The sequence below is a fragment of the Brassica rapa genome, chromosome A10 (genome assembly GCF_000309985.2).
Source record: "Brassica rapa cultivar Chiifu-401-42 chromosome A10, CAAS_Brap_v3.01, whole genome shotgun sequence".
Taxonomy (NCBI): domain Eukaryota; kingdom Viridiplantae; phylum Streptophyta; class Magnoliopsida; order Brassicales; family Brassicaceae; genus Brassica; species Brassica rapa.
This window is the reverse complement of record NC_024804.2, coordinates 1964764-1990340: the sequence shown is the minus strand read 5'-3', so window position 1 is coordinate 1990340 and position 25577 is coordinate 1964764. Positions and strand designations below refer to the sequence as shown.

At 38.7% G+C, this 25577-nt stretch overlaps 6 protein-coding genes across 15 annotated transcripts; 5 read left to right on the top strand and 1 right to left on the bottom strand.

The window, feature by feature from the left end:
• Positions 1-1109: 1109 nt before the first annotated feature.
• LOC103844164 lies at positions 1110-4277 on the top strand. 4 transcript variants are annotated; one of them, XM_009120943.3, is made up of 11 exons: positions 1110-1842; positions 1927-2060; positions 2135-2380; positions 2484-2574; positions 2654-2778; positions 2860-2941; positions 3017-3134; positions 3222-3385; positions 3479-3593; positions 3671-3856; positions 3926-4277. In XM_009120943.3, exons 4-11 carry the CDS (start codon positions 2552-2554, stop codon positions 4070-4072), a joined length of 960 nt encoding a protein of 319 aa, XP_009119191.1. In that variant the 5' UTR covers positions 1110-1842; positions 1927-2060; positions 2135-2380; positions 2484-2551; the 3' UTR covers positions 4073-4277. The 4 variants fall into 4 exon arrangements, with proteins under 4 accessions (XP_009119191.1, XP_009119193.1, XP_033137876.1 ...); XM_009120945.3 differs by having other exon boundaries at positions 1110-2060; positions 3228-3385; XM_033281985.1 differs by having other exon boundaries at positions 1110-2060.
• A 4719-nt stretch (positions 4278-8996) lies between these two features.
• Positions 8997-11902, top strand: LOC103844168 (probable beta-1,3-galactosyltransferase 2). 2 transcript variants are annotated; one of them, XM_009120950.2, is made up of 11 exons: positions 8997-9360; positions 9441-9540; positions 9658-9722; positions 9848-10047; positions 10127-10190; positions 10264-10336; positions 10418-10538; positions 10638-10725; positions 10800-10925; positions 11015-11124; positions 11502-11902. In XM_009120950.2, exons 1-11 carry the CDS (start codon positions 9230-9232, stop codon positions 11648-11650), a joined length of 1227 nt encoding a protein of 408 aa, XP_009119198.1. In that variant the 5' UTR covers positions 8997-9229; the 3' UTR covers positions 11651-11902. The 2 variants fall into 2 exon arrangements, with proteins under 2 accessions (XP_009119198.1, XP_009119197.1); XM_009120949.2 differs by having other exon boundaries at positions 8998-9360; positions 9649-9722.
• Positions 11903-12062: 160 nt separating this feature from the next.
• Positions 12063-16028, top strand: LOC103844165 (ent-kaurenoic acid oxidase 1). 3 transcript variants are annotated; one of them, XM_009120948.2, is made up of 9 exons: positions 12063-12303; positions 12397-12481; positions 13354-13692; positions 14149-14890; positions 15004-15093; positions 15189-15267; positions 15340-15446; positions 15527-15651; positions 15736-16028. In XM_009120948.2, exons 3-9 carry the CDS (start codon positions 13454-13456, stop codon positions 15824-15826), a joined length of 1473 nt encoding a protein of 490 aa, XP_009119196.1. In that variant the 5' UTR covers positions 12063-12303; positions 12397-12481; positions 13354-13453; the 3' UTR covers positions 15827-16028. The 3 variants fall into 3 exon arrangements, with proteins under 3 accessions (XP_009119196.1, XP_009119194.1, XP_009119195.1); XM_009120946.2 differs by having other exon boundaries at positions 12397-12554; XM_009120947.2 differs by having other exon boundaries at positions 12397-12783.
• Positions 16029-16424: 396 nt separating this feature from the next.
• LOC103844169 (uncharacterized TPR repeat-containing protein At1g05150) lies at positions 16425-19248 on the top strand. The gene has a single exon (XM_009120952.3). The coding sequence runs from the start codon at positions 16674-16676 to the stop codon at positions 19107-19109; it is 2436 nt and encodes an 811-aa protein (XP_009119200.1). The 5' UTR covers positions 16425-16673; the 3' UTR covers positions 19110-19248.
• Positions 19249-19502: 254 nt separating this feature from the next.
• Positions 19503-23939, top strand: LOC103844175 (ATP-dependent helicase rhp16). 4 transcript variants are annotated; one of them, XM_033282581.1, is made up of 16 exons: positions 19503-19849; positions 20033-20081; positions 20269-21053; positions 21141-21263; positions 21350-21423; positions 21538-21601; positions 21691-21825; positions 21907-21992; positions 22094-22163; positions 22270-22377; positions 22526-22759; positions 22881-22985; positions 23071-23223; positions 23308-23396; positions 23481-23561; positions 23658-23939. In XM_033282581.1, exons 1-16 carry the CDS (start codon positions 19811-19813, stop codon positions 23734-23736), a joined length of 2274 nt encoding a protein of 757 aa, XP_033138472.1. In that variant the 5' UTR covers positions 19503-19810; the 3' UTR covers positions 23737-23939. The 4 variants fall into 4 exon arrangements, with proteins under 4 accessions (XP_033138472.1, XP_009119204.1, XP_018511113.1 ...); XM_009120956.3 differs by having other exon boundaries at positions 19503-19850; positions 20025-20081; XM_018655597.2 differs by having other exon boundaries at positions 19503-19850; positions 19959-20081.
• LOC103844174 (probable membrane metalloprotease ARASP2, chloroplastic) lies at positions 23897-25560 on the bottom strand. The gene has a single exon (XM_009120955.3). The coding sequence runs from the start codon at positions 25269-25271 to the stop codon at positions 23985-23987; it is 1287 nt and encodes a 428-aa protein (XP_009119203.1). The 5' UTR covers positions 25272-25560; the 3' UTR covers positions 23897-23984.
• Positions 25561-25577: the final 17 nt, after the last annotated feature.

Here is a 25577-nt window from a genome sequence, read left to right as displayed (position 1 = left end):
GGTTCACTCGGTACTACAATGGCATTTCGTTTTCAATATGTCTTTTCGATTTATTCTAATATAGGATGTAAAATAGTCTTCTAAACGTCCAATGTGGAATGTCTCTATTTCCATTTACATTTGCATTTGATGCCACAAACAATCATCGTCCATTAGGAATTTTTATCATCTAAAAGCAATCACCACCCAATGTGAATAGGATAAAATAGTTTAAAACAGAAATTATATACATATTGTCTGTGAAAGCATTAGGCTATTGACACTACTGGTAACATTCAAAATCCATTTTGTATTTGAGTGTAACTTGTTTTATTGTACGTAAAGCAAAAAATGAAAATGAAAATGAAAATCGTATCTCTATGTTGAAATTTGGTTCTCTAAAAGCCTAACAAAACTAATGTGTCTTTAGCAATTTTATTCATCTTTAGGATTGAAACTTCAATCAACACCATTTCTTGCTCACATTTGTTTAAAGCACCTACATACTAAATTAAAAAGGGAATAAAAGTGGCTATAGAATAAATCCAAATATACGTAGATTTGATAAGAAAATATTATTATAAAATGGTTAAGAAAATAAAGTCGGCTCTGAAAAAGGAGTAGCAACAAGAAGCAGATCGATGGATGTGAATGGGATTGTCAGCTTTAAAGGGGGTTTGCTTGAAGAAGAGAGTGACCAAACTTTGAAACTGAATTAGGTAAAGTGACAGTCTCCTCTTTCAAGCAAAGCACCTAACTTCTTGTTCTACATACACCCTCTCTCGCCATTTCATTGTTTGCCCAATAAACCAAATCAAACCGAACGTAGCCGATTTTTGCCATCGGTTAACTAATAAAGTGGCAAGTTAACAGATTAGTAGACAATTGCTTGGTTTTAGTCATTGTTTTGTATTTTTTTTTTACGTGCAAGGAGTAGCTCGACTTTTGCTTCTTGTAACGTAGCTCTTAACCGGGCGGTAGGAAGATTTTGGTTAGTAACTGGAATAAAAGTGACATTTCAGTAAACCGAACCGTACATTTGATTATGATTCTACTGAACGTCAATGTCGGTTGCGAACGGTGTATACTTAAATGACACACTCATTTCCCTGAAATTTTCCTTTTTACTTCACATCATTTCGCTGAATTATTGGTGGCCATACACACGTATTAAAGTATGCATGTGTCTTCTTCACTTTTATGGTTATGTACTTAATGTAAGTTTTGATTCTTTTGACTTCCTCTTTGAGTCTCTAATAGATTTATAATCGAGTGGCTAATGACAGAGACACCACACTTTTTGGGCAAAATATGAAATTTGGTATATAATATTATCAGCCTTAGTTTTATCATCATTGAACTCAAACCAGTATAATGTACGTTAGCTGTTGACATACATATATCTTATTCATGTTTGTATTTATTTTTCTGTTTTGTGTATGCGTTTGTGATATAAGTATATTACAACAAAAACAATCTTTATATATAAAAGACAGTTTAATCTCTTCTTAGGCCATCCACGTTCACTTCCTCTCGCGTCGACACGTGTCACTGACGACGAGGTGCTGCGTTTCATTAAACTGAACATGTTATCTTCTGGGCCTCGCTCGATCTTTCTGTGATGGGCCTTTACACTCACAGCCCGAACGATGTCACGACGTCTCCAACCCTAAGACACATTACTCTCGCGTAACCCTTTTCTGCGCCGGCGACGCGTGACGTCTTCGATTCCTTCCTCTTCGATGAAACGGCCGGAGTTATGTCGTCGTCTTTATTCCAATTGCATTCAATCCCTCGCTCATTCAATCCCTCCCTCAGACTCTTCGATGCGCCATTTGAACCCGAGCAGATCTGTATAAATATGTAAGTATCTATAGATCTCCAGCGCATCATCTCTTTCTTTCTCTTGAGACTTTCTGATTCCTGTTGCTATGTCTATTTCGAGAGTCTTCTTCTCTGACCTGAAGTCCGGCAAATGCTCCTCCGTCGTCGAGGCCCGGCTTCTACGGTTCTGGGAGGCGAGGAACGTCAAACGCGGTGGCGAGCTGATGTGGGTCGATATGCTACTTATGGACGTGAATGTAAGTTTGATTCTTCCTGGTCTCCTTAGATCTGTTTACGTTATTTTCTGACTTCTAAATTTTATCGGTTTCAGTCGACTTTGATCCAAGCTACTATCAACGCGAATCGGCTTCCAAGGTTCCGAGATAGGCTCGCCGCCGGGACGATGTACTCTGTTTCTGGCTTTGACGTGGCTCGCTGTGCTCAGAACTTCAAGCTTGCAGACTCTTCTTTTTTGACGTGTTATCTGATCCGGTCTCGCCAATACCGGCAGAGGGATTCCGGTTCCGTAACCAGACCGAGTTGGTTGGTTTAGCCAATACAAACACTCAGCTTCCAGGTACAGATGTGATCGTATCGTACATATGTATATTTATCTGTATGGGTTTTGTGCTTTATGTATTAAGTCACTGAGCTCTCTGATCTCAATATTGAACCTGTAGATATTATTGGTGAAATCGTGGCGGTGAAGAGCACCGTGTCTGACCCTCCGGAGGATAAGAACCGTGTCATGGTCACCGTCAAATTAGAAAAGTAATTTATTTGTTTCTTTAACAACTTTCATATTTGCTTAATCATTTTAGCTGCACTAACGTTTGTTATATATGTGCAGTGATGTGTCTGTCACTCTTAGTCTGTTTGACGCTCAAGCCGTTTTATTCCACCAGAAGCTTGGAGGCATGCGTGATGATCCTAAAGTGATTGTTGCCACAAGCATAAACCCGAAGATGGTTGGAGGTACTTCGTTGCTTATTTAAAGATGTGGCATAAATTAATATGTGTAATTCCTTTTTCAGAAATTTTTACTATTTTGTGTAGGTCGTTTATTCCTCAACGCAACGTCAGGAACACATGTTTATTATGATAAGGAGACACATGCAGGAGAGTCTTTATTTTACCGGTAAGTTTGGTCTGTTCTGAGTATGTAATCAGACGTTGAGAGTTTGTGATGTTAATTTCGTGAACTTTTGTTCAGATTGGTGGCTAGAGACACTGGTCTTCCGTCTGCCGCACCTCTCTTGAAGTCTTATGCGAAGGTTGAGACTGTGACAATTGCAGAGCTTAACCATTTTATCACTACGGATTCGCCACAGGTAATGAGTTATGTATATGCAATTAGCTCATTCGTGTGTTTATATATAAAGATTGTTTTTTGACTGCACGCAATGTTGATGTTTAAGCAGCAGGAAATAGATTTCTTATGCACTGCGAGAGTTTCTCGGGTTGAATCGGACAAAGGGTGGTGCTATGTTGCGTGTTCTAAGTGCAGCAAGAAATTGCAACGCACTGTCACTTCTTTCGAATGTGCACGCTGTAATAACCCTCATGCGGTCGGATCTTTACGGTATGTATCGATTTGTTATAATATGATAGTTGGTCGCCTTCTTTATCCCTTGCGTCACACTGATTCCATTTCGGTTTATTTGTTCTCTTTTAGTTATCGCGTTGAGATGGTTGTAACTGATGATACTGCTGAAGGGACATTTGTTTGCTTTGATGGTGTTATGACGAAGTTGCATAATCTCCGGGCAAGTGAGGCGGTCCAGTTACTGGTAATATATAGTTTGATTACTTATGTGGTTATTATATAATGTTGTTGATACTCTCGATGCTTCCATTTAATGACAAGGGTGAAGAAGGAGTGAACCCTGAGGATTCCGTGATGCCTCCGTTCGTTGCAGGAATGGAACGCAAGACCTACACTTTCCAAGTCCGTGTCACGCCCTACAACTTCACCGTCAACCACCAGACGTTCACCGTGTCGCGTATCATCAATGAGGTTGAGCGTGCACCAGCTCCAGAATTTGTCGATGATGTAAGTGCAATACTTATTATGATATTTCGCCATTAGCATATGCAGCGTATAACAATTTGAATGTAACAGGAAGGTGATGACAATGATGATGATGATGCGCCAGACGGGCCTAACAACCGTGTGGAGTCTGGTTCCGGCAAGGGCAATTGTGAGACATCAAAGAGAGCTGGAAAGGAGCCAGTCGGTAATGTGCGTAAGAGGGCGCGTATTGCTTAAGATGGATCTTCGATAATCATCTCTCGATATTCTGCAGCTTAATAATGTTTCTGCATTCTACTTTATTGTCATCTTTTTTCTATCTATGTTATGGATTTTCTACATTCCAGTTGTTTTTTTTTCAAACTCTCTACTTTATGGTTGTTATGAATGCTTTTTATATTGAGTTGACATAAGTTTAAAAAAGGAACAAGTTGATGCTTTATTTGATTCCGATGAGTTAATAAATGTTAGTGATTATTTTATTAAAAGAGTTAGTGTTTATTTTAATTGTGTACGTAAGTGGACGTCCATAATCATATTATGGACTACAAAAACTTTGGGTACGTTAGTATGAGTGTATGTATACAGTCCACGGTCTAATATAATTATGTATATGAGTGTGAAAATATTTAATGTTCTTTAAATTGTGTGCATAAACTGACGTCCATAATCATATTATGTATTACAAAACTTTGGTTACGTGCATGAGTGTACGTCTGTCGTCCACAAGCTAATATACTTATTATTAAAACTTCACTTAAATCGATCAAAGTTATTTTGAAGACAAGGTATTTAGCAAATACAGCCAGGATGGAGCCCGAAGCAGAATGTCACCAGCATGATATGGACAGCGCATGCGAAGATTGTTATTATTTTAATTTATTGACTACATACGCACAAAGAAACCGTAAACAAACCCGCCAAATTTATTGAAACATTATTTAAATTAAACATTTGCATCAAGCTTAATAACAAATAATAAGATTTCTCCAATTTATACATTATTCTTCCGTACAAAATTCACATGTGTATATATGCATCATGAAAAAAAAACAAAAGGCCTCGAATAATAAAAGGATGCTTTGGGGGTTTGGGTCGTACTCACCTAAATCAATTTATAAGTTAGTCTAATGGAGGATAGCTAAAACTAAACTTTTGAAATAATAGCGAAGATTACTCTCATAGTAATATATGATACTAAAATTGAACTCATAACCAGTATATTATAACTTAAAAGTTCTCATTTGTGTTGTTTGTATATGATATCATCTATATCATAATTATAAATTATTCATAAATAAATATAAATCATATGAAATTGTTTTATTCAAACTTCCCGCCCGAAGGGCGGGCCCGGCCCTAGTTTAACTATATATTACAGTTTTTAAAATAATGATATATTGTTTACACATATACAAATGAGAAAAAAAAACGGTAGCTAACATCTATTTAAAGACAAACATGTTTGAAATACAACCATGTTGCTTGATTAACAGCTACTAGATTTGGACCCGCACAACCGTGCGGGTATTAATTTTCATTTTTATATATGTTTTACATAATTAGAATATATTTATATAATCATTTTAAATATAACAATTTGATAATTTTCATGTTGTAAGTTAATTGATTATTTCAAATCATCACATATATTTGGTATTTTTATTATATATATTTTAAAATTAATTTTTATTCAATTATTATGATCTTGATCCGTAATTCAAAGCGCTAGATTTCCTTTATCAATAATTTTTTTATGTTTATTCATTTAAGATAATAACTATATATATATAAAAAAGTTTTAAGATAAGTTAATTTTATACATGAATTATCTAATTTACTAATGTTAACCCGTTCTACCAACATATTCTATTTCTAGCATAAATTTTTAATGTTTGTAAAAATAAAATATATTAATTTATCAGTTTAAAATAATTTTATCATATTTAGTTAAATAAAATGTTTTATTATAAAATGATAGATATAACTATAAAATAGTAAAATTTGATATAATTTTTTTCATTTATAAAAGATAACTGAGTATATATATACTAATGTATAATAACATTAATTTCATTACTAATTACAAAATTAGTGAAACTATTTATATACAATTTTTGATAATTAAGATATTTTTATAATGTTTTTCAAACATTTGTTAAAAAAATATATTTATATTTATATTTTAAATAAAAAGATATCAAATTATGTTATGATTTAAGTAGTTAAAAGATTATATATTAGCATTAAGGAAATACATTTAATAAAAAAATTTAAATGATGATCCAAATAAAAATATCGCACATGAATCAATGTGAGTTTGTTAACCAATCCAGGTTTTTAGGAGTCGATGTTATATTAGGAATGATATATTATTAATTCATATTATTAGTAATAAATGAATGATAATTGATTTCTAGCAAGGGTCCATTTTAAAAAAAAATCACACGTGAATCAAGGTTGTGACTTCTGTTTTAATATATAAGATGAAGTGAAACTGTGGTTACATGCATAACTAAAATATTGGACCAAAAGAAAAAAAATTTGTTCGACAAAAAAAAAAGGAGAAAGGAAATTTAAAACCTATAAAAAATTAAAATACGTGGACAAATCCCACAAAGTCATCTTCCTGCTTTTTGTTGAGCTCACATTTTAGATCTTGATTAAGAAAATACAGAACATGCCTTCTATTAATAAACAATCCGCTTCCATATCAAAATATACGTTTCCGATCTTTCGTTTTAAAGAATTGCGGTTCCGTTGCGATTCCAAATGTTTCCGAAGCAGGAATCAAAGCATGAGTGACGGTTCCATGCTACATAAACCCCACGAAGCTCTTAATTTTCCAGAAGTCGAATTTGGCGAGCCCAAAATAATTGAGTCGTTGGAATTAACCCCTGAGGAATGTACTGTATTTGATGAAAAACACCTACTTTCTCGTGAACCATGATCGATAATGAGAGCTCTTCTCAGTCGAGGAGAGGGAGAGGTTAATCATCGCAATCCGGGTCTGACCCAAAACCGACCAAATTTGCAATCCTCAATTATCTGCTCTACGATCGAGAAGATTTGAAGAACTTTAAAAACCCTTCTCGAATATTGGATGGATAATCTGGGAAAAAGATGAGTTTTTCAATTGGTGTTTGATTCGTCATAGCAAGTAGAGGATGGTTTACATTTTCACTATGTATAATTTATTAAGAAATCAAATGTGGGTTTGTTAACCAATCCAGTTTTATATGAGTTGATGTTATATTAGGAATGATATATTATTAAACCATATTATTAATAATAAATGAATGATGATTAATTTCTAGTGAATGTCCATTTTCTAAAAAATCACACATGAATCAAGGTTGTGACTTCTGTTTTAATATATAAGATTATGACACAGAGACACACCAAACACGTTGTACTTGACCATCATATTCCACTCCCATATTATAGCAGTACTTGCTTATAATTAAGCATAAAAGACCACAAAATAGTTGTTCCCGTCCATATTCATTTGATAAAAACATCAACGACAGATCTGAAGCTTGAGTAAGTATTGACATTTAAATTTTTTTGGATAACATTGATCCAATCAATAAATTACAGTCTCGTCTCGTTGCTATTCAAATAAAATAGCACCGACTTCTTGAATGATCACATGCCATGATGCATTAGCACAACCATCGATGGAATATAAAACAAAACATTCAAAGTTTATTATTTTTCCTTACAGTTGAGTTAAGAATCCGGGTGAGGAAAATGGGTCTAACGTACTCCACTAAACATACCAGATTAAAAATGGTCAAACATATTTAATAAATACCGTGTGTGTGTGTTCGTGTTTCAGACTGAAAGTTTCAGTAACGACATACATGTATGTTCCCTAGGAGTAATGGTGTTTATAAACCAGTCCCTTAAGCTGAATTTCATAATACTAATTAAATCTTACAAGTGACATTGGGAATTGAAACTTTATCGTGACATCAACTGATAAACCTAATTTAGTTAATTATATGTAGCCCTCGAGAAGTTTTGAATCATAATCACTCTACAAACTAACGTATCAAAAATATTGTGACTGACAATAAACCATGCAACCAATCACTCAAACTGCTTGCTACTAATTATTGAGTTATGTCAAATGAACTTAAGTAAATCAACAGTGACATACTTAGTTTCCAAAGTTAAAATAAAGTATCCATATCCACACAAAAAATGAAGAACTGTTACGCGCAACATGCATGAAAGCGAAGACAAGACCAAGAGACAGATCGGTCGTCGCCAAAGCATGTGGTATCATTTTGGACATAAGTTACAAAAACTCATGGTTTGTGTGATTTCATGATGACACGTGGAAAAAGCTCGTGAGGAGGGACCCACGAGTCGAATACAGGTGCAGTGATGCAAAACGGAAAGCATCACATGCTGTATCAGTACAGTCGCAGACTCTCTGATGCACTGATCTGACCCGACTAAAATAGTAATAACTATCTATGGTTTTGAATGATCTTACACATTATTTTTTTTATTAAAGCCAACCTTAAAGCCTATTGGACAAACATATCCTTACATATTCGTAGTTCAAAAAAAAAAAATCCTTACATATTCATCTGTAATTTTTTTTTTAAATGTTGTAGTTATATTTTTATTTAAATACAAGATCGGAATATGGATCATTTAAAAGCTTAAAGCCTACTCCACCAAGATATGAATGAAATATTTTAATCAATCAAATAATCAAAACTCGTAAAATAATTACGTATTTCAATATATTCATGGAAAACGAATCACAGTAGAACGTATTTGTGTGTGTTGAATTTTATCTTTTTCTTCGAATATTCATAGCTAGAACTGAATAGTCAATTTATACTAGTATTTAGTTATTTACTAACACATTTAACACTCCCCCATCTATTCAGAAAACGTGGTGAGGACCAGCTCCAGGCTAAGAGAGTAAAGACTTCAAAGTCAACCAACGCAGTGCCTCTCTAGTTACAATATATCTACGCATGCCGTATGTGTCACATACCTATATATAAACAATGTAATGTATATAGCTTAGGCTATAATACATATTAGCTGGAGAAACAAATAATTACACAATAAAAAGAGGGACAGTATGGTAAATTCACAACAAACTTGGCCTTGGTCAATAAATAGGAAACTGAACGGTTAAGAAGTCGTTCTGATTTCGTCTCCCTTCTCTGTAACGTCGTCTCTCTCTCTTCTCTACAAAAATCTCACAGAGAGAGAGATTCTCGCGATACTTCAAAAAAATCTCTGAAGATTCAGGTGTTGTTCTAGTTTTCTCTTGGTTCTCGAGCTGATTCTACAGTGGACGACGATGAAGCTCATCGTCTCGAGATAGCTACGAAGAGTTTACGTGGATCTTTATTGAAAATGACGACGAAGATGAAAGGAGGAGGAGGAGGAGGAGAGCATTCTTCTTCCTCTAGAAGCTCCGCGTCTCGTAGATGGACGTTGTTGCTCTGTTTAGGAAGCTTCTGCGCCGGAATGTTCTTCACCGATCGGTAACTTCCTTTTTTTTTAACTGAATCTTTTTTATTTGACCGTTTCAGTAACCTCATCATCATTGTTGTTGTTGTTGCAGGATGTGGAATATTCCGGAATCTAGAGACATCTCTCGTCCATCAGTAACCGAAGCTGAGAGATTAAAACTCATATCCGAAGGAGGCTGCAATCCAAAATCCGTGAGAGTTTGATCCATTGCATAGAGTGTCACATCTTTTATTTTGTTTTAATCATCCCCTGATTAGTTTTATTTTTTTTAATCATCATCTGATTAGTTTCCTCTTTAGCTTTACCAGAAAGAAGTTAAAAGAGATCCTCAGGCTTTGCTTGGTCAAGTCTCCAATACTCGCAATGCTCTACAGTAAGAGTTTTTTTTTTATTAATAGTCTTGTTCTGTGTTTTTTTTTTTTAAATTACAGAGAAATTTTTGGAATTTGTGATTGATTAATTAACTACTTGTCTTTGTCGTCTTGTTGCTTACTTCAGGACATTGGATAAGACTATTTCGAGCTTAGAGATGGAGTTAGCTGCTGCGAGGTCGGTTCAGGAGTCTTTAACGAACGGTGCTCCTGTATCGGATGATATGGGGAAGAAGAAGAGACGGTACTTGATGGTTGTTGGGATTAATACAGCTTTTAGTAGCCGGAAAAGAAGAGATTCTGTTCGTGCAACGTGGATGCCTCAAGGTTTTTTAGTTACAATCTTGCTTTGTTTCAGTCTCTTCCATGGACTCTTGTCATAACATGTTTATATGTTGATGTTTAGGTGAGAAGAGGAGGAGACTTGAAGAAGAGAAGGGGATTATTATCCGGTTTGTTATTGGTCACAGGTGAGAATCTGATTTTGAGTTTTATTTGTGTTTTGTGTATATTGATGTTGTGTGTTCATTGATATCTCTATAGTGCCACGGCCGGGGGTATTCTAGACAGAGCCATTGAGGCTGAGGACAGGAAGCATGGAGATTTCTTGAGACTGGTATGGTTCTGATTTTTGGTTGTCGTTTAGATGTGCAAAGGCCTCATTTTTCAGCTTTTATCTTCATTTTGTTATTGACAGGACCATGTTGAAGGGTATCTAGAGCTGTCAGGCAAGACGAAGACCTATTTTGCTACAGCGTTTTCAATGTGGGATGCTGATTTCTATGTCAAAGTAGATGATGATGTTCATGTTAACATAGGTAAGTTCTAAATGTGGAAAGGCAAACGAGTTTATATATGTTTATATGTATTCCATTTTGCTAGTGGAGTCTAATGGTTTTATTTGAAATGATCTGCAGCAACTCTTGGAGAAACTTTGGTTAGACACCGGAAAAAACCACGGGTCTATATCGGTTGCATGAAGTCTGGTCCTGTTCTCTATCAAAAGTAAACCATCTCTCAGTTTTCTCCTTCAATATTCATTCCTTTTGTTAAAAGTCATGGTTGGTTTAATGGAGCAGAGGGGTGAGATACCATGAGCCAGAGTACTGGAAGTTTGGTGAGAATGGGAACAAGTACTTCCGTCATGCTACTGGACAGATCTATGCCATTTCAAGAGACTTGGCTTCTTACATATCAATCAATCAGTAAGTTCAATATGAGATTACTACATTGTATATATCATGTTTAACTCAAATGTATCTCTTTGTTCTTATGTATGTATGAAATGTTTCAGGCATGTTTTACACAAGTATGCAAATGAAGATGTTTCCTTAGGAGCTTGGTTTATTGGGATTGATGTTAAACACATTGATGATAGAAGATTATGCTGTGGCACTCCTCCTGGTAAGTCTTGAGCTCTTTTCATCTCCTGCACATTTTCTAGGGGGTCTGATTTAGATGAATGCTTAAAAGAAGTGAGACAAGTCTTAATCAATGTATAGATTTTGAGAACAACTTAGATATAACGTCAACATCTTTCCGTGCTCTGCACCTAACTACAATAATACATGCTTTGAAGTAAGAAGCTTTAAAGTGAAGAGACCCTATCTTAAAAGAGATGACTAGTCCCTATCAAAATCTATCTACTGATACAAAGTCATAACAAGAGCCATCATTTGACAAAAACATCAAATCTTACTTCTTGTTACTGTAACGTGTAACATATACTGTAATTATTCTACTAAAACAAATTCTCAAGGATGTAAGTTTCTGTATTGCAGATTGTGAGTGGAAAGCACAAGCTGGGAACATCTGCGTGGCATCATTCGACTGGACATGCAGTGGAATCTGCAGATCAGCAGATCGTCTAAAAGAGGTTCATAGACGCTGCAGTGAAGGCGAAAACGCTCTTTGGAGTGCCACGTTTTGACATATAAATACATAACGGTTGTTCTTCTCAATACAAAAACAGCCCAGAGATAAAGAGGAAGGTCAAGCAGAGATACAAATCTTTTTTTTGTTTGCTTATTAGTATCACCAAGAGAGATATCCACACACTTTTTGTAAACATTAGGTACATAGGACTAGAGAGTAAGTGTGAAAAACTCTGGCAAGAATCATTGCTGCTTTGTTTGTTTTGGATAACTTGGAAATGAAGCAACTTGTGGATTTATTACATCAATGCAAAACTATGACTTGATTCTTATGGCTGCATCTAATCATCTAGTAATGTGTTTGAGTGGAATACTATGTAATAAAGAGAGAGCCCTGTCTGAAAATGATCAAGCGCTACACGTGCATAAAGTTGGATACTTTTAGTTTGTCTGTGTGTCACGCACACTTTGGGTTTCTGTTGTTCCTGAGCCCCAACTAGCTACTCCGTACTGAAAACCCTAGGAAGAAGATTAACAGATTAGTTTAAGCCGGAGCATCCTGATCGGAGCTTATCCTTATTCCGACGAGTATTGTGGAAGCATGGTGTTCCAGTTGCGGAATCTGAGGGCAGTGGCGGAGTGCCAACACTGTGGCTCCGCCACTGTCTGAGGGTCAAGTGGTCTCTCATCTCTCACTGCCTTATTAGAGGTCTGATTCTCTTTCACTTTCTATTCCTCTCATTGCGTTTCGGTTCTTCTTCTTCTGGTCCCCTCAAAGTTTTGGTTTTTATTTGTGTCATAGGTGTATGGATCAAAATCTGGAGAACTTAGTCCACTCACTCTTGATCTGGCTTGTTTACCTGTGGTTAAGCTTACTATGATCGAAAGTAAACAACTTTAAGACGAATGAGGACTACACAGAGATATTTTTACAAGAGTCCTTGATATCTTCACTGTTTTGTATCTGCTCTCTACTCCTTGGCTTCCTGCACCACCTTCATTGTTGCTTGAGAGTAGTTTTTGATTATTAAGTTCATTTGCATTGATGGAGTTTAGAGTAGTTTTTGATTATTAAGCTTTTATTGTTGCTTTAGAGTAGTTTTTGACTATTAAGTTCATTTGCATTGATGAAGTTTAGACTACCTACCTGGCGTACAAAGTGAAGTTGTTGACGGTTTAGATTTACTTGGTAACTCTTTATGTGATTTATACTCGCAAAGTTTACTTGTATCAGTTGGTCCAAACCTAAGCTACTTGTTTCTTATGTCTGAGTTAGACCTGCAGAGTTTGGTTTAGCTCTTGTATCAATATGGTCGCATACTTGCATTGGTGGTCGATGGTTTACCCGCATCTGACCAAGTATTATCAGATTATTGATAATTTCGGTTTATTACTTAGCTTTGGTACCAATAGGATCTTATCCATGATATTCATGGTTTATACGTTCATGCTTGACACATGTAGTGATTGTACTAGTCTTACTGGATTAAACAAAAAAAAAACTTATTTTCTCTTAAATATACTGAGAGGCATTGTCATAATAGAGCCCATGTTACCACTCCAATTAGCCATGTACACGCATTTGATCCCTTAGAAATTTTCTAGCAAATCAATTACCACCAGTTATGATTGTCTTGTCTGTTTGAAGAAATATAAGATATGATATTACTACCAGCAGTTGCAAATAAAAGTTTCCAGTTTCTGAGATACTTTACCATTTTTATTTGGGGACTCATAAGGTAATTTTTCTATGTGACAGCTCTGAGAGTTTTATACACGTACTCTACATGAAGAGGAGGTTACAAATATCCAATAAAAGGGGACAAAAGAGTTTGGGAAGTTAACTAAGTGGAAAGGCTATGGCGGAAACAACGAGTTGGATTCCGGTTTGGTTCCCTTTGATGGTGTTGGGGTGCTTTAGTCTGAAATGGTTGGCTAAGAAGGTGAACGTGTGGCTCTATGAGTCTAGCCTCGGGGAGAACAAACACTATCTGCCACCAGGTGATATGGGTTGGCCTTTCATCGGCAACATGCCGTCTTTTCTCAGAGCTTTCAAGACCTCTGACCCTGACTCCTTTGCTCGCACCTTAGTCAAAAGGTAAATTAATCTTGTACTCACTCCTATCCTCCATTAGGCATGGGGCGTTTGGGCCGTCGGATTCGATCCAGTTGAGTCAGACATTGGGTACTATGTTCATAAGTTCCATTCGGATTTTACTAGTTTTCAGGTTAGGTTCTTTGAAGATTTGGTTTGGACCGGACTATAACAAAACCAAAAATATTTTTTTTAAAAAAAACTGAAAATTAACAAAAAAAACTACTCAAAATATATTTAACTAGTTTTGGATATCTTAAGTCTTTCGGATGGGGTATCAGTTTTTCGGGTTCGGATTGAGATTGGGACTTTCGGTTTGGGGTAAAAACACCCAGGCATAGTCTCCATAGTCCATACCAGAAAACTCTTGTACTAGATCCATGGTGTACCTTTGGTATTGGTTTCAAAACTTACATCAATACTCACTCCCCTAGTCTCTATGTTGTCAACGGAGTGCAGGTATGGACCTAAAGGTGTCTATAAAACACACATGTTCGGGAACCCAAGTATAATAGTGACAACACCAGACACTTGCCGGCGTGTTCTGACGGATGACGACGCCTTCAGGCCAGGCTGGCCAACGTCTACAATGGAACTCATTGGAAGGAAGTCGTTCATTGGTATTCCTTATGAAGAACACAAACGTCTCAGGCGTTTGACTGCTGCTCCAGTCAACGGCCACGAAGCTCTCTCTCTCTACATACCTTACATTGAAGAAAACGTTATCACCGCTCTAGACAAGTGGAGCAAGATGGGAGAGTTCGAGTTCTTGACTCATCTGCGTAAGCTTACCTTTAGGATCATCATGTACATCTTTTTAAGCACCGAGAGTGAGAATGTCATGGACGCGTTGGAACGAGAGTATACCGCTCTTAACTATGGAGTGAGAGCGATGGCGGTTAATATCCCTGGCTTTGCTTATCATAGAGCACTCAAGGCGAGGAAGAAACTCGTAGCTGCGTTTCAGTCCATAGTGACTGAGCGTAGAAACCAAAGGAAGCAGAACAGTTCATCCAATAAGAAAGATATGTTGGACAATCTCATTGATGTTGAAGATGAAAATGGGAAAACGTTGGATGACGAAGAGATTATTGATGTTCTTCTGATGTATCTTAATGCTGGTCATGAGTCCTCTGGCCACACCATTATGTGGGCTACCATTTTCCTTCAGGAACACCCTGAGTTTCTTCAAAGGGCAAAGGTAAATGGAGATAATGTTTTTTTCTTCATTTCCTTATCGTTTATTCGTTTTCTATGTTTTTATTTCTGGATTGAGTCATGGTGATTCGTGTTTTGCATGTGATAATACTATAGGCAGAACAAGAGATGATCCTGGAAAATAGGCCCAAGGGACAGAAGGGCCTTACTCTAAAAGAAACTCGACAAATGGAGTTTTTGTCGCAGGTAAGGTTTTGGTGTTTCATATGAGTCTATTGCAACAGAGATTTTATTTGTAAATTCTTGTTTTATTGATAGTAAGAGGTGTGTTTCTTCACTAGGTTGTTGATGAGACACTTCGAGTCATAACATTCTCACTTACCGCATTTAGGGAGGCAAAAACTGACGTTGAAATGAATGGTTAGTATAAAATGCAAATACAAAACACTTTTTAAATGCACATGTTTCAAAATTATTCGGTTAATCTTGCAGGCTATTTGATCCCAAAAGGTTGGAAGGTTTTGACATGGTTTAGGGACGTCCACATGGACCCTGAAGTCTTCCCGGATCCAAGAAAATTTGATCCTTCTAGATGGGATGTAAGTTAGTTGTCTCATCTTGTGCTGTTTGATCCAAAGGAAGGAAAAGCTAACGTTGTATGGTGTTGTGTTTTTTTCAGAAGGGTTTTATACCAAAAGCTGGTGCCTTCCTTCCTTTTGGTGCTGGAAGCCATCTATGCCCAGGAAATGATCTCGCTAAGCTCGAGATTTCTATTTTCCTTCACCATTTTCTCCTCAAATATCGGTAAGTCTTGCAGAGTTTTAGAAAAAAATGTAATCTCTTTCTGTGTTATGTTGAAAAATATTCATGGAGATTCATATAGCGCAGGGTGAAAAGGAGCAACACAGAGTGTCAAGTGATGTACTTACCTCACACCAGACCAACTGATAATTGCTTGGCAAGAATCAGTTATCAGTAAAAACATGATTCTCATCTTCTCCGGATAAGACGCTGTTAGTAATTTGAGCTAATCAGTTACGGAGTTGGTTGACTCTTTTATAAACATAGTCTTTGAGACTCTTGTCTTTCTTCCTTTCTAAACTGCATCAGACTGCTTATTCTGTTCCATGAAACAGAGCTTTCTCTCTTCTTTGATTTTTATTATTATTTATAACTCTTTATCTCAACGTGCATGCTTTAGTATAATGGCCATTCTGAAAGCACTTACTTGTATTAAGTCTAAAACATTAAACATGGTTTTAGCAAAAAGAAAAAAAAAACATTAAACATGGTTTTCTGGCAAATCATCATACACAAGTTCTGACAGATTTTAAATCTTGAATAAGTGGTAATTAGTGCAGAACAAAAAAAGAAGCTAATTAATGGTTCATAAGAAATCATTGATAATTGTTATTAAAATAAAAAATAGGATCTTGTCTGAGATGGAAATGAGAGAATGCTAATAAAATAAATAATATTCAAGGAGAAAAAGCCCAAACACACCGCACAGACTGACCAATACAGTCCACTATCTACTTCCATACAAAGACAGATAGACAAAAAAAACAGCTTGTAATCCTTTGGACATGGACCATTTCAATAATATTATCACGACTTTGGTCTTTTATGTTTATTTTTTCTCTTTAATAAACTTTTTCCCCTTAAAGAGAGAAGCTTTACAGATCAGAGGAGGGATCCAATGTCAAGATTGATCAATCTCCCCTCTCTGTTCCCTTCCCCCTAATCAAACACCAATCCCTAAATTGTTCTCTCCTTATCCTCAATCCTCTGTTCTCCTGCATAAAGGTTGAAACTTTATCGGAGAAATGGCGACGAGAGGATCCAGATCGGAGAAAGTCAAGCGCATCTTCCAGCAATTCGACGGCAACCGCGACGGCGGCCTCAACCGCGAGGAGATGGCGGCGCTCGTCGTGGCCGTGAACCCTAGGGTCAAATTCAGCGACGAGCAGATCAACGCCATCCTCGACGAGGTCTTCCGAACCTACGCCGAGTTCATCGATCCCGCCAAGGGTTTGACCTACGACGGCCTCCTCCGAACCTACGACGACGGCGCCGGAGACGTCGACAGAGACTTCGACGCGCTGGGGCTCGAGCTCAACCCCGAGGAGACTATCATCACCAAAGGAGCCTCCGAAGCCTCCTCTTCCTCGATTGCGGATGAGAGAGCCGTGGAGGCGCAGAAGAAACAGAGGACGGCGGCGTGGGCGGTTTCGCCGAATCACGGCATCGTGTTTGATGACACGTGGAAGTTAGTTGACGATTTGGAGATTTTAATTAAGAGATTGAAGTCTAAGCAGGAGAAAGTGAATAATAATAGTAACAACAGTAACAACAATAACGCTGACGCGTTTTCGGATGCGGGATGGTCTAGAGAGTTGGGTCCTTCCACGGAGCTCTCTGATAAAAGAATCTACTGGGAAGAGTCGAGTCATGATTATAATGTCTTTGTGAAGGAGCTGGGAGTGTTGAGAAGCAAAGCAGACGGAGCTAGATCGAGAGAGGAAGCCTTCGACGGACACATGGCGATCGGTAGGGTCTTGTACGAGCACCAGCTCTTTAAAGAAGCGCTCGTCAGCTTCAAGAGAGCTTGCGAGCTCCAGCCTACTGATGTCAGACCTCATTTCAAAGCTGGGAACTGTCTCTACGTGTTGGGGAAGTGCAAAGAGTCTAAAGAAGAGTTTTTATTAGCGTTGGAAGCTGCTGAGTCCGGCGGGAACCAATGGGCTTACTTGCTTCCTCAGATTTATGTTAATCTTGGGATCTCTTTGGAAGGTGAAGGTATGGTTTTGAGCGCTTGTGAGTATTATAGAGAAGCTGCGATTCTCTGTCCCACGCATTATAGAGCGTTGAAGCTTCTAGGCAGCGCGTTGTTCGGTGTTGGTGAGTATAGAGCTGCTGTAAAGGCCTTGGAGGAAGCTATTTACTTGAAACCGGATTACGCAGACGCTCATTGCGATTTAGGTTCTTCGTTGCATTCGATGGGGGAAGATGAGAGAGCTATTGAGGTTTTCCAGAGGGCTATAGACTTGAAGCCTGGCCATGTTGATGCTTTGTATAACCTCGGCGGGCTTTACATGGATCTAGGTAGGTTTCAGCGAGCTTCCGAGATGTACACTAGGGTGTTGGCGGTTTGGCCTAACCATTGGCGCGCTCAGCTCAATAAAGCGGTGTCTCTGCTAGGCGCTGGAGAGACGGAGGAAGCTAAACGGGCCCTTAAGGAGGCCTTGAAGCTGACGAACCGTGTTGAGTTACATGATGCTGTATCTCATTTAAAGCATTTGCAGAAGAAGAAGAAAGGTAAGAAGAATGGTAGTGGTAACGGAGGAGAAGGTGGTCCGTTTATCGTCGTGGAGGCTTCCAAGTTCAAGACCGTTGGTGAGAAGACGACTCTGAGGCCGGACTTAGCCACTGCTCTTCAGGTTAGAGCCTTTCAGAAGGTGACTAGGCTCGGGAAATGCGACGTGGAGGGTGTGAGGAAGGAGATGAGAGACAACGACGTTCCTGTGTCGTACTCAGGAAGCGGCGGGCCGACTAAATCGATCAGGAAACCGAATCTTGAGGAGATTCTCCGGCGTCTGCTTGTATCATTGAAGCCTGAGACGTTCCAGGGAGCTATTAAGGCTATCAACGAGAGGATCCTCTCGGTTCTTGATGATTCAGGGTCTGGGAGAGTAGACATGGGTATGTTCTACGCGGTGATTGCTCCTCTATGCGGTGGACATTCAGACAAACGCAAGAGAGTTGCGTTCGAGGCGCTTCTATGGAGACCGGTGAACGAAGGAAGCTCACAGATAACCAAAACTGATGCAGACAAGTACATCAAGCTCTTGAGAGCTATCTACATTCCGTCGCACGGGATGAGCGAGATGCTGGAAGTTCACGGGGAAGAGGAAGCTGGTTCCTCCGTGACGGTGACGTTTAATCAGTTTCTAGCTATGTTTGATGATCCTGACTGGGGGTTTGGTATCATGTCCACGATACTTAAACTGGAGGGCAACGATAGAAACCGGCATGGGAACCATGTGTGTTCGGTTTGTCGGTATCCGATCATTGGGTCTCGGTTTAAGGAAGTGAAAGCCCGGTTTAGTTTGTGTAACCAGTGTTACAGTGAAGGGAAGGTTCCGCCTTCGTTTAAACAGGAGGAGTACAGGTTCAGAGAGTATGGGAGTGAAGCTGAAGCCATGAAAGCTAAGTGTGTTTGTTTCTCAGGGCAGTCTCATAAGAAACCGATAGCCGCTTGAAAGAAAAACTAACTCTGTCACGTTTTCATTCGAATGTTTTGTAACCTTTTTTTTGTTAGAACTTGTGTGTGCATAGTTTTGAACTTTGGAAGTGTATGATGATGATGTTGAGAGTGTGCAAGAGATTTACAACATTTTATCTGATGAAATCAAGGTTATGTGTGTCCTTAACAATGAGAAACAAAACTAGATATATTATCACAAGCATGAGTGAAGACAACGTTTTAATGATGTAAATTGATCAAAACATTGATTTTTTTTCTGTTTTGCAAATGTATTAGTCTTCCTATTTCAGCATAAGATTAAATGCAAAATAAAATTCACATCCACAGAAAAAAAAAATCACAGGTTTATTTCTAGAGCAAAATCTTAAATCTACAATATTTACCAATCATTCTCTGTGTTTCACTATTTAGCATTACGTTTAATTTTAAATCAATTTTTTATTAACTAAGGAAATGCACCTGATATTCTCGGGTATCTGATAATCAGGTGTGATGTCAAACAAAAGTGGACGAATAGGAAGCTGACGCGTGGGTTTTTGCGTTTCCCGCGTTATTGACAGTTACACTGTTAATAAACCTATGCTCTATTGAAGGCTAAGAGACTTGTTTTGCTTCTCTCATAGCTTTCCCCTTCTCTGCGCGACGATTTTGATAAACCCTAACTCGTCAATCGCATTCCGTCAATTTCTGGGCGCGATGAAGTTACGCAAGAAGGCGATTCATCCTTCCAACGAAGGTAATCAATCAATGTTTTTATTGATCCTTCGTCGTCTCTGAGAAGTTAATGGTGTTTCGGTGCCGATCTTGGACTAAGCGAATTGAAATTTTCAGTTTCTTTTCGCAGATCTAAGCGATGTGACTTTTGATTTCTCTAAACAAGTGTTATCTTTGATTGTTCATCTGGAAATAGTTGACAACGTTGGCGATGACGAATCTTCTTCAGATGGAGTCGGCTCTGAGTTTCAAGGTTTGTATATGATCTTCTTCTTCTTTGTAATGAGTTCTCTGGATTTAACGTGTTATTGATTAGCAATTTCGCATCTGTTTTTGCTGTGTATCTTTCTGAGAACATTATTGTTGATTCATTCTTGGGTACAACTTTGTAAGCTTAGTCTTGAAAACAGTTGCTGATGATATTCATTATGTGAACATAGCTGAGGAGGAGGAGCTCCAGCTCCTGCCCCTGCCAAATCTTGTCCCTGCCCCTGCCCCTGTGCCTCTGATGCGAAAGGGCACTAAAAGGAAAGCCTCCAGAGAGAAAGGCAAGCTGTTGTGGGAGATCTGGGAAAAAGAAGATCAGAAATGGGTTGATGAACATAAGACAGAGGATGGAGATTTGGAACAACTGAATAATGTGATTACTGAAACTACCGAGCCGCCTCCTGATTTTATTATGCCACTGTTTAGGTACCAGAAGGAGTTTTTAGCATGGGCAATAAAACAGGAACAGTCAGCTGCTGCAGGAGGCATTCTCGCAGATGAGATGGGGATGGGAAAAACCATACAAGCCATCTCTCTTGTTCTTGCCAGACGTGAAGCAGTGGGGTTCACCCTTGTAATTTGTCCTCTTGTTGCTGTTTCTCAGTGGTTAGATGAGATTGCGCGGTGTACATCCCCGGGAAGCGCCAAGGTCCTTGTATACCATGGGGCTAAGAAAGTGAAGAATGCTGAAGAGTTCAGGAAGTACGACTTTGTATTGACAACTTATTCTACGGTTGAGAATGGATACAGGGGATGCATCGTGTCGCCCGAGAAGCAGTGTGAATTTTGCAGCGAGTCATTTTCTCCACAGAAGCTTATTATCCACAATAAATATTTTTGTGGGCCTTTGGCTGTGAAAACGACTGAACAAACATTAGAGGAAGATCAGATTGGTTCAGTGGTCAAAGAGAAGCCTATTTTGCACTCTGTTAGGTGGAATCGGATCATTTTGGATGAGGTCAGTACAAGACCTGTCTCTTTTGTCTGGATTTATGGATCTGATGTTGGTTACTCTAAAGTTTTATTTTCATTGTCTTCATACCAGGCTCATAACATCAAAGAAAGAAGTAGCAGCACTGCGAAAGCTGTTTTTGCTTTGGAGGCTAACTACAGATGGGCTTTGAGCGGTACCCCTCTCCAGAATCATGTTGGAGAGTTTTACTCTCTGGTTAGTTAATCACTTAATCTTTGCTGAATTTAATCTGTAGCACGTAAACCTTATCACCAACATCGCTAATGTTTTGTTTTCCTCAGATTCGCTTCCTGCAAATTCTTCCATATTCGTATTACTTTTGCAGGGACTGTGACTGTAGTATTCTTGATTACACGTAATTTTTTTTACCACACTCGGTTTCTAGTTATTTTCTCCTTTCTCTTCCGTTTCGTAGCTCATACTAATTTCTACTGTTCGTTCTCCTTTTGTATGTTGCCTTTGATTGCAGTAAGCATACACGCTGTCACAGCTGCCCTCATCAAGCAGCGCGACATTTCTGTTGGTGGGGCAAGGTAACTTATATTACCAAATTTTATAAAGCATGATCACCATTTTATACTGTTCCTAACCTTCTGATTTTTGTTATCTTCAATCTTGCTAGAATGTGACCAAAGTTTATGGAAACCAGGAACGGGGAAAGCGTGCTATGATAGTATTTAAGAAAGTTCTGAAAGACATCCTCATAAGACGTACTAAATTGGAACTGGCAGCTGATCTTGCCCTTCCTCCTAGAATCGTATGTTGCTTTGTCTCCCTTGTCTGATGTAAAATGAAACTCGGCGTGGTTGCTTCCTAGCTTGATCTTTACTTCTTGTAGATCACTCTGAGGCGGGATGCACTAGATGATGAAGAGTTCGATTACTATGAATCACTATACGAAAACAGTCAAGCGCAATTTAATACGTTAAGTACCTTCTCTTCTATGGTTTTCTACTGTCTTTTGCTCCTTGGTTCGTGCAACATGATTTTATTATTGACTGGGCCATGTACATTTCTGTTTGCAGGTACGTTCAGGGTGGGACATGGATGAAGAAGGATGCAGATATATTTGTTCTTCTCTTCCGTCTGAGACAGGTGTGTGGCATCTACAGTTTTCTGGTTCAACTAACCAAGCCAAAATGCACCTGGTGGATGATATAGATTGTAGGTTTATAATGTATTTTCTCCGCAATTTTTGCAGGCTGTTGATCATCAATACCTTGTGGAGTATTCCCCTTCTAACTTGAATGATGAGAACAAAAAGGAGCACGAATGCGGTCTCTGCCACGAACCGGCTGAGGACAACGTTGTAAGTGTATCAATTTTCTCGATCTATTGCTATTTCGCTGTATCTGAACTCTGGTTTCTTTTTACATTTTGGTCAGGAATCTTTCAGATTTCTGTTGCTGGACTAACCTATTTGATTAATATTTTGCTTTGGTTTTTAAACTGTGAAGGTGACTTCTTGTGCGCATGTGTTCTGTAAAGCCTGTTTGATTGATTTCTCTGCATCCCTGCGAAAAGTCAGCTGCCCAACATGCTCGAAACTTCTAACCGTGGATTGGACTGCCAAAGCTGGCACAGAGCAACAGGCGAAAAGCAAGACTACACTTAAAGGGTTTAGGGCCTCGAGCATTATGAATCTGATAAAGCTCGATGATTTCCAAACAAGTACGAAGATAGAGGCTTTGGTATGTGCTCTTGAATGAATATTACAGCTTATGTTCCCCCCCCCCCCCCCCCCCCCCCCTCCTTCTTTCTCAAATATCGCATCCAGTTAAGTTCCATGTCGTCATCATATTTGTATGGCAGAGGGAAGAAATCAGGCTCATGGTTGAAAGAGATGGGTCTGCCAAAGCAATAGTTTTCAGCCAGTTCACATCCTTTTTGGATCTGATAAACTACAGCCTCGGGAAGGTAATATCACTATCTATGCAACGTCCTGTTATGATTTAACCTTTGTTTTTAATCAGAATGAAACACTCTTTTGTTTGCAACACAGAGTGGGGTTAGTTGCGCCCAACTGGTGGGAGACATGCCCAGGGCAGCTAAAGATGTTGCCATCAATAAATTCAGAGAAGATCCAGATTGCAGAGTTTTCTTGATGAGTTTTAAAGCGGGAGGGGTTGCTCTCAACCTAACAGTCGCGTCACATGTAAGTGGCTAGTTAACAATTATTGGAGCTGGACGCGTTCAAAGCATGCTCTACAACTGGTTGTTTGTGGGAAAAACTCTGTAGGTGTTCATGATGGACCCATGCTGGAACCCAGCGGTTGAGAGGCAAGCTCAAGACAGAATACATAGGATCGGACAGTACAAGCCAATCAGGTTAACACTTTAATTTCTCCTGTCAGTCTACACTGTTTGTGTGGGTAAGAAGAAACCTTTTGATTTGTGAAAAAAAAAATACAGGGTTGTGAAATTCATAATAGAGAATACAGTGGAGGAAAGGATTATAGAGCTTCAAAAGAAGAAGGAACTTCTGTTTGAAGGGTAAGTAAAAGATTCCTTACTTGTGTTTTTTTTTTTTTTAAATATCCGAACATAAAACTATTTTATTTCTCATGAACTAACTTTTGTTCCTTACAGGACCGTTGATGGTTCTCAGGAGGCCATGAGAAAGTTGACAAGGGACGATATGAAGTTCCTGTTTACCATCTATAACTGACTCTATTAGAATATAAACATTTTTGTATGTAGGATCATAAGACATTTGATGATGACTCATCTATGATTTGATATTCCCTTGCAAAAGAAAGAGTTGTTTCCGGATGATTCTTAATAATCGAATGAAGCAAGTAGTACAATAAAGTAGGTTTTCATTCGAATCTTTGTAACCTTTTTTTTATTATTAGAACTTTTGTGTGCATAGTTTGGAACTTTTAAGTGTATGATGTTTGAGAGTCATGCAAGAGATTACAACATTTCTCTGATGAAATCAAGGTTAAGTGTGTCCTTAACAATGAGAAACAATCCAAGAAATATCACAAGCAAGATTCCAGACGACATGATCCCTTGCTCAACCTCTAACGGTAGCTTCCTCCCACCTCGAACCGCTTCCAACAAGATCAAAGCCAATGTTCCGCCATCTAGAGCCGGTAACGGCAACAGGTTGATCACCGCAAGGTTTAGATTCAGCAGTGCCGCAAACTGGTATAGCCCGTCCGCGTTTGATTTCGCTACTTGAGCTCCAACCGCAATGATGGCAACCGGACCAGCGACTTGACTAGCGGTTTGAGAGAAGTTGAGGAAAGTCTTTTTCAAACTGTCTAAAACATTGTAAGAGAGACCAAAGAACTCTCTACCGACGAAACTAAAAGTCTCTGTTACGTTCTTCGGTTTCACCTTCGAGAATCTCACGTTCGGTGATAGCTGAACACCGATTCTCCCTGTCCCGTCGAAACTCTTATCAGGTGTGATCATGATATCAAAACCTTCTTTACCTCTCTGGACCCTGAGCAACACACTGTGATTCGGATTGCTCTTGACGACGTCAACAACCTTGGAAACGGAGTCAGAACCGTAGCTGGAGAGCTCACTGCCATCAACGGCTAAGATAACGTCTCCAGGAAGCAATCCATCGCGAGAACCAGCAGAGGAAGACTTAACGTCAGGGACAAGAACTCCTGGAAAGGCTTCTTGAACCGGTAAGCCAACGAATACAACTTGAGCAAAGATGATAGCGTAAGCGAAGATCACGTTAGCTACGATTCCAGCTGAGACCACAACCACTCTGTCCCAAATAGGTCGGTTCTTGAGGAGGTTTTTGTCGTCTAGAGGGATGCCACTGTTTGGATCGTTGTCAGGGAATCCGACAAACCCGCCTAGAGGGAAAGCTCTAAGAGAGTACTCAACGTTGTTGGAATTGAACTTAGCTAGGATGGGACCGAAACCTATCGCGAACTTGCTGACGTGGATGCCTTGGAGAGAAGCGGCTAAGAAGTGACCTGTTTCGTGGACGACTATGATCGCTGTGAGAACAGCTGAAGCTTCGAGAACTGACTCGAAACTTCCAATATCGAATCCAGCGAGAGCTCGTGGTTTGTAACTGATCCTTTCACCATCGTATGGGTTTCTTTTGTTTCTGAAGAAAGTGAAGGAGAGGTGAGATTTTGGGAGGTGGGTTTTGGATTGGTTGTTTAGCTTGGAGAGGAAGCGAGGTATTCGATGAGAAATTGGAGAGGATGAGATGTTTAATAGCATTGTTTCTTTGGAGATTTGAGAGTAAGGAGAAGAGAAACTATAGAAGAAGCCATTGAAAAACAGAGGAGATAAAGAAAACACATGTATGCTCCGTCTCTTGTATGTGGATGGGATTAAAGACACAACTACACTCCTCTTAATTGTTTTTGGTAACGAAAAAAAAAAAAATATTAGTTAGAGAACCTTTAGGGCTTTTAAGCTTGTGCAAACCTTTGTGATCTCTTATGGGTTCATCTAGTCCAGATTTGAACCCCAGGCCTAGTTGGTTTGCTTTGATCTAATCAAGGTGATTACTTGATTTCATTA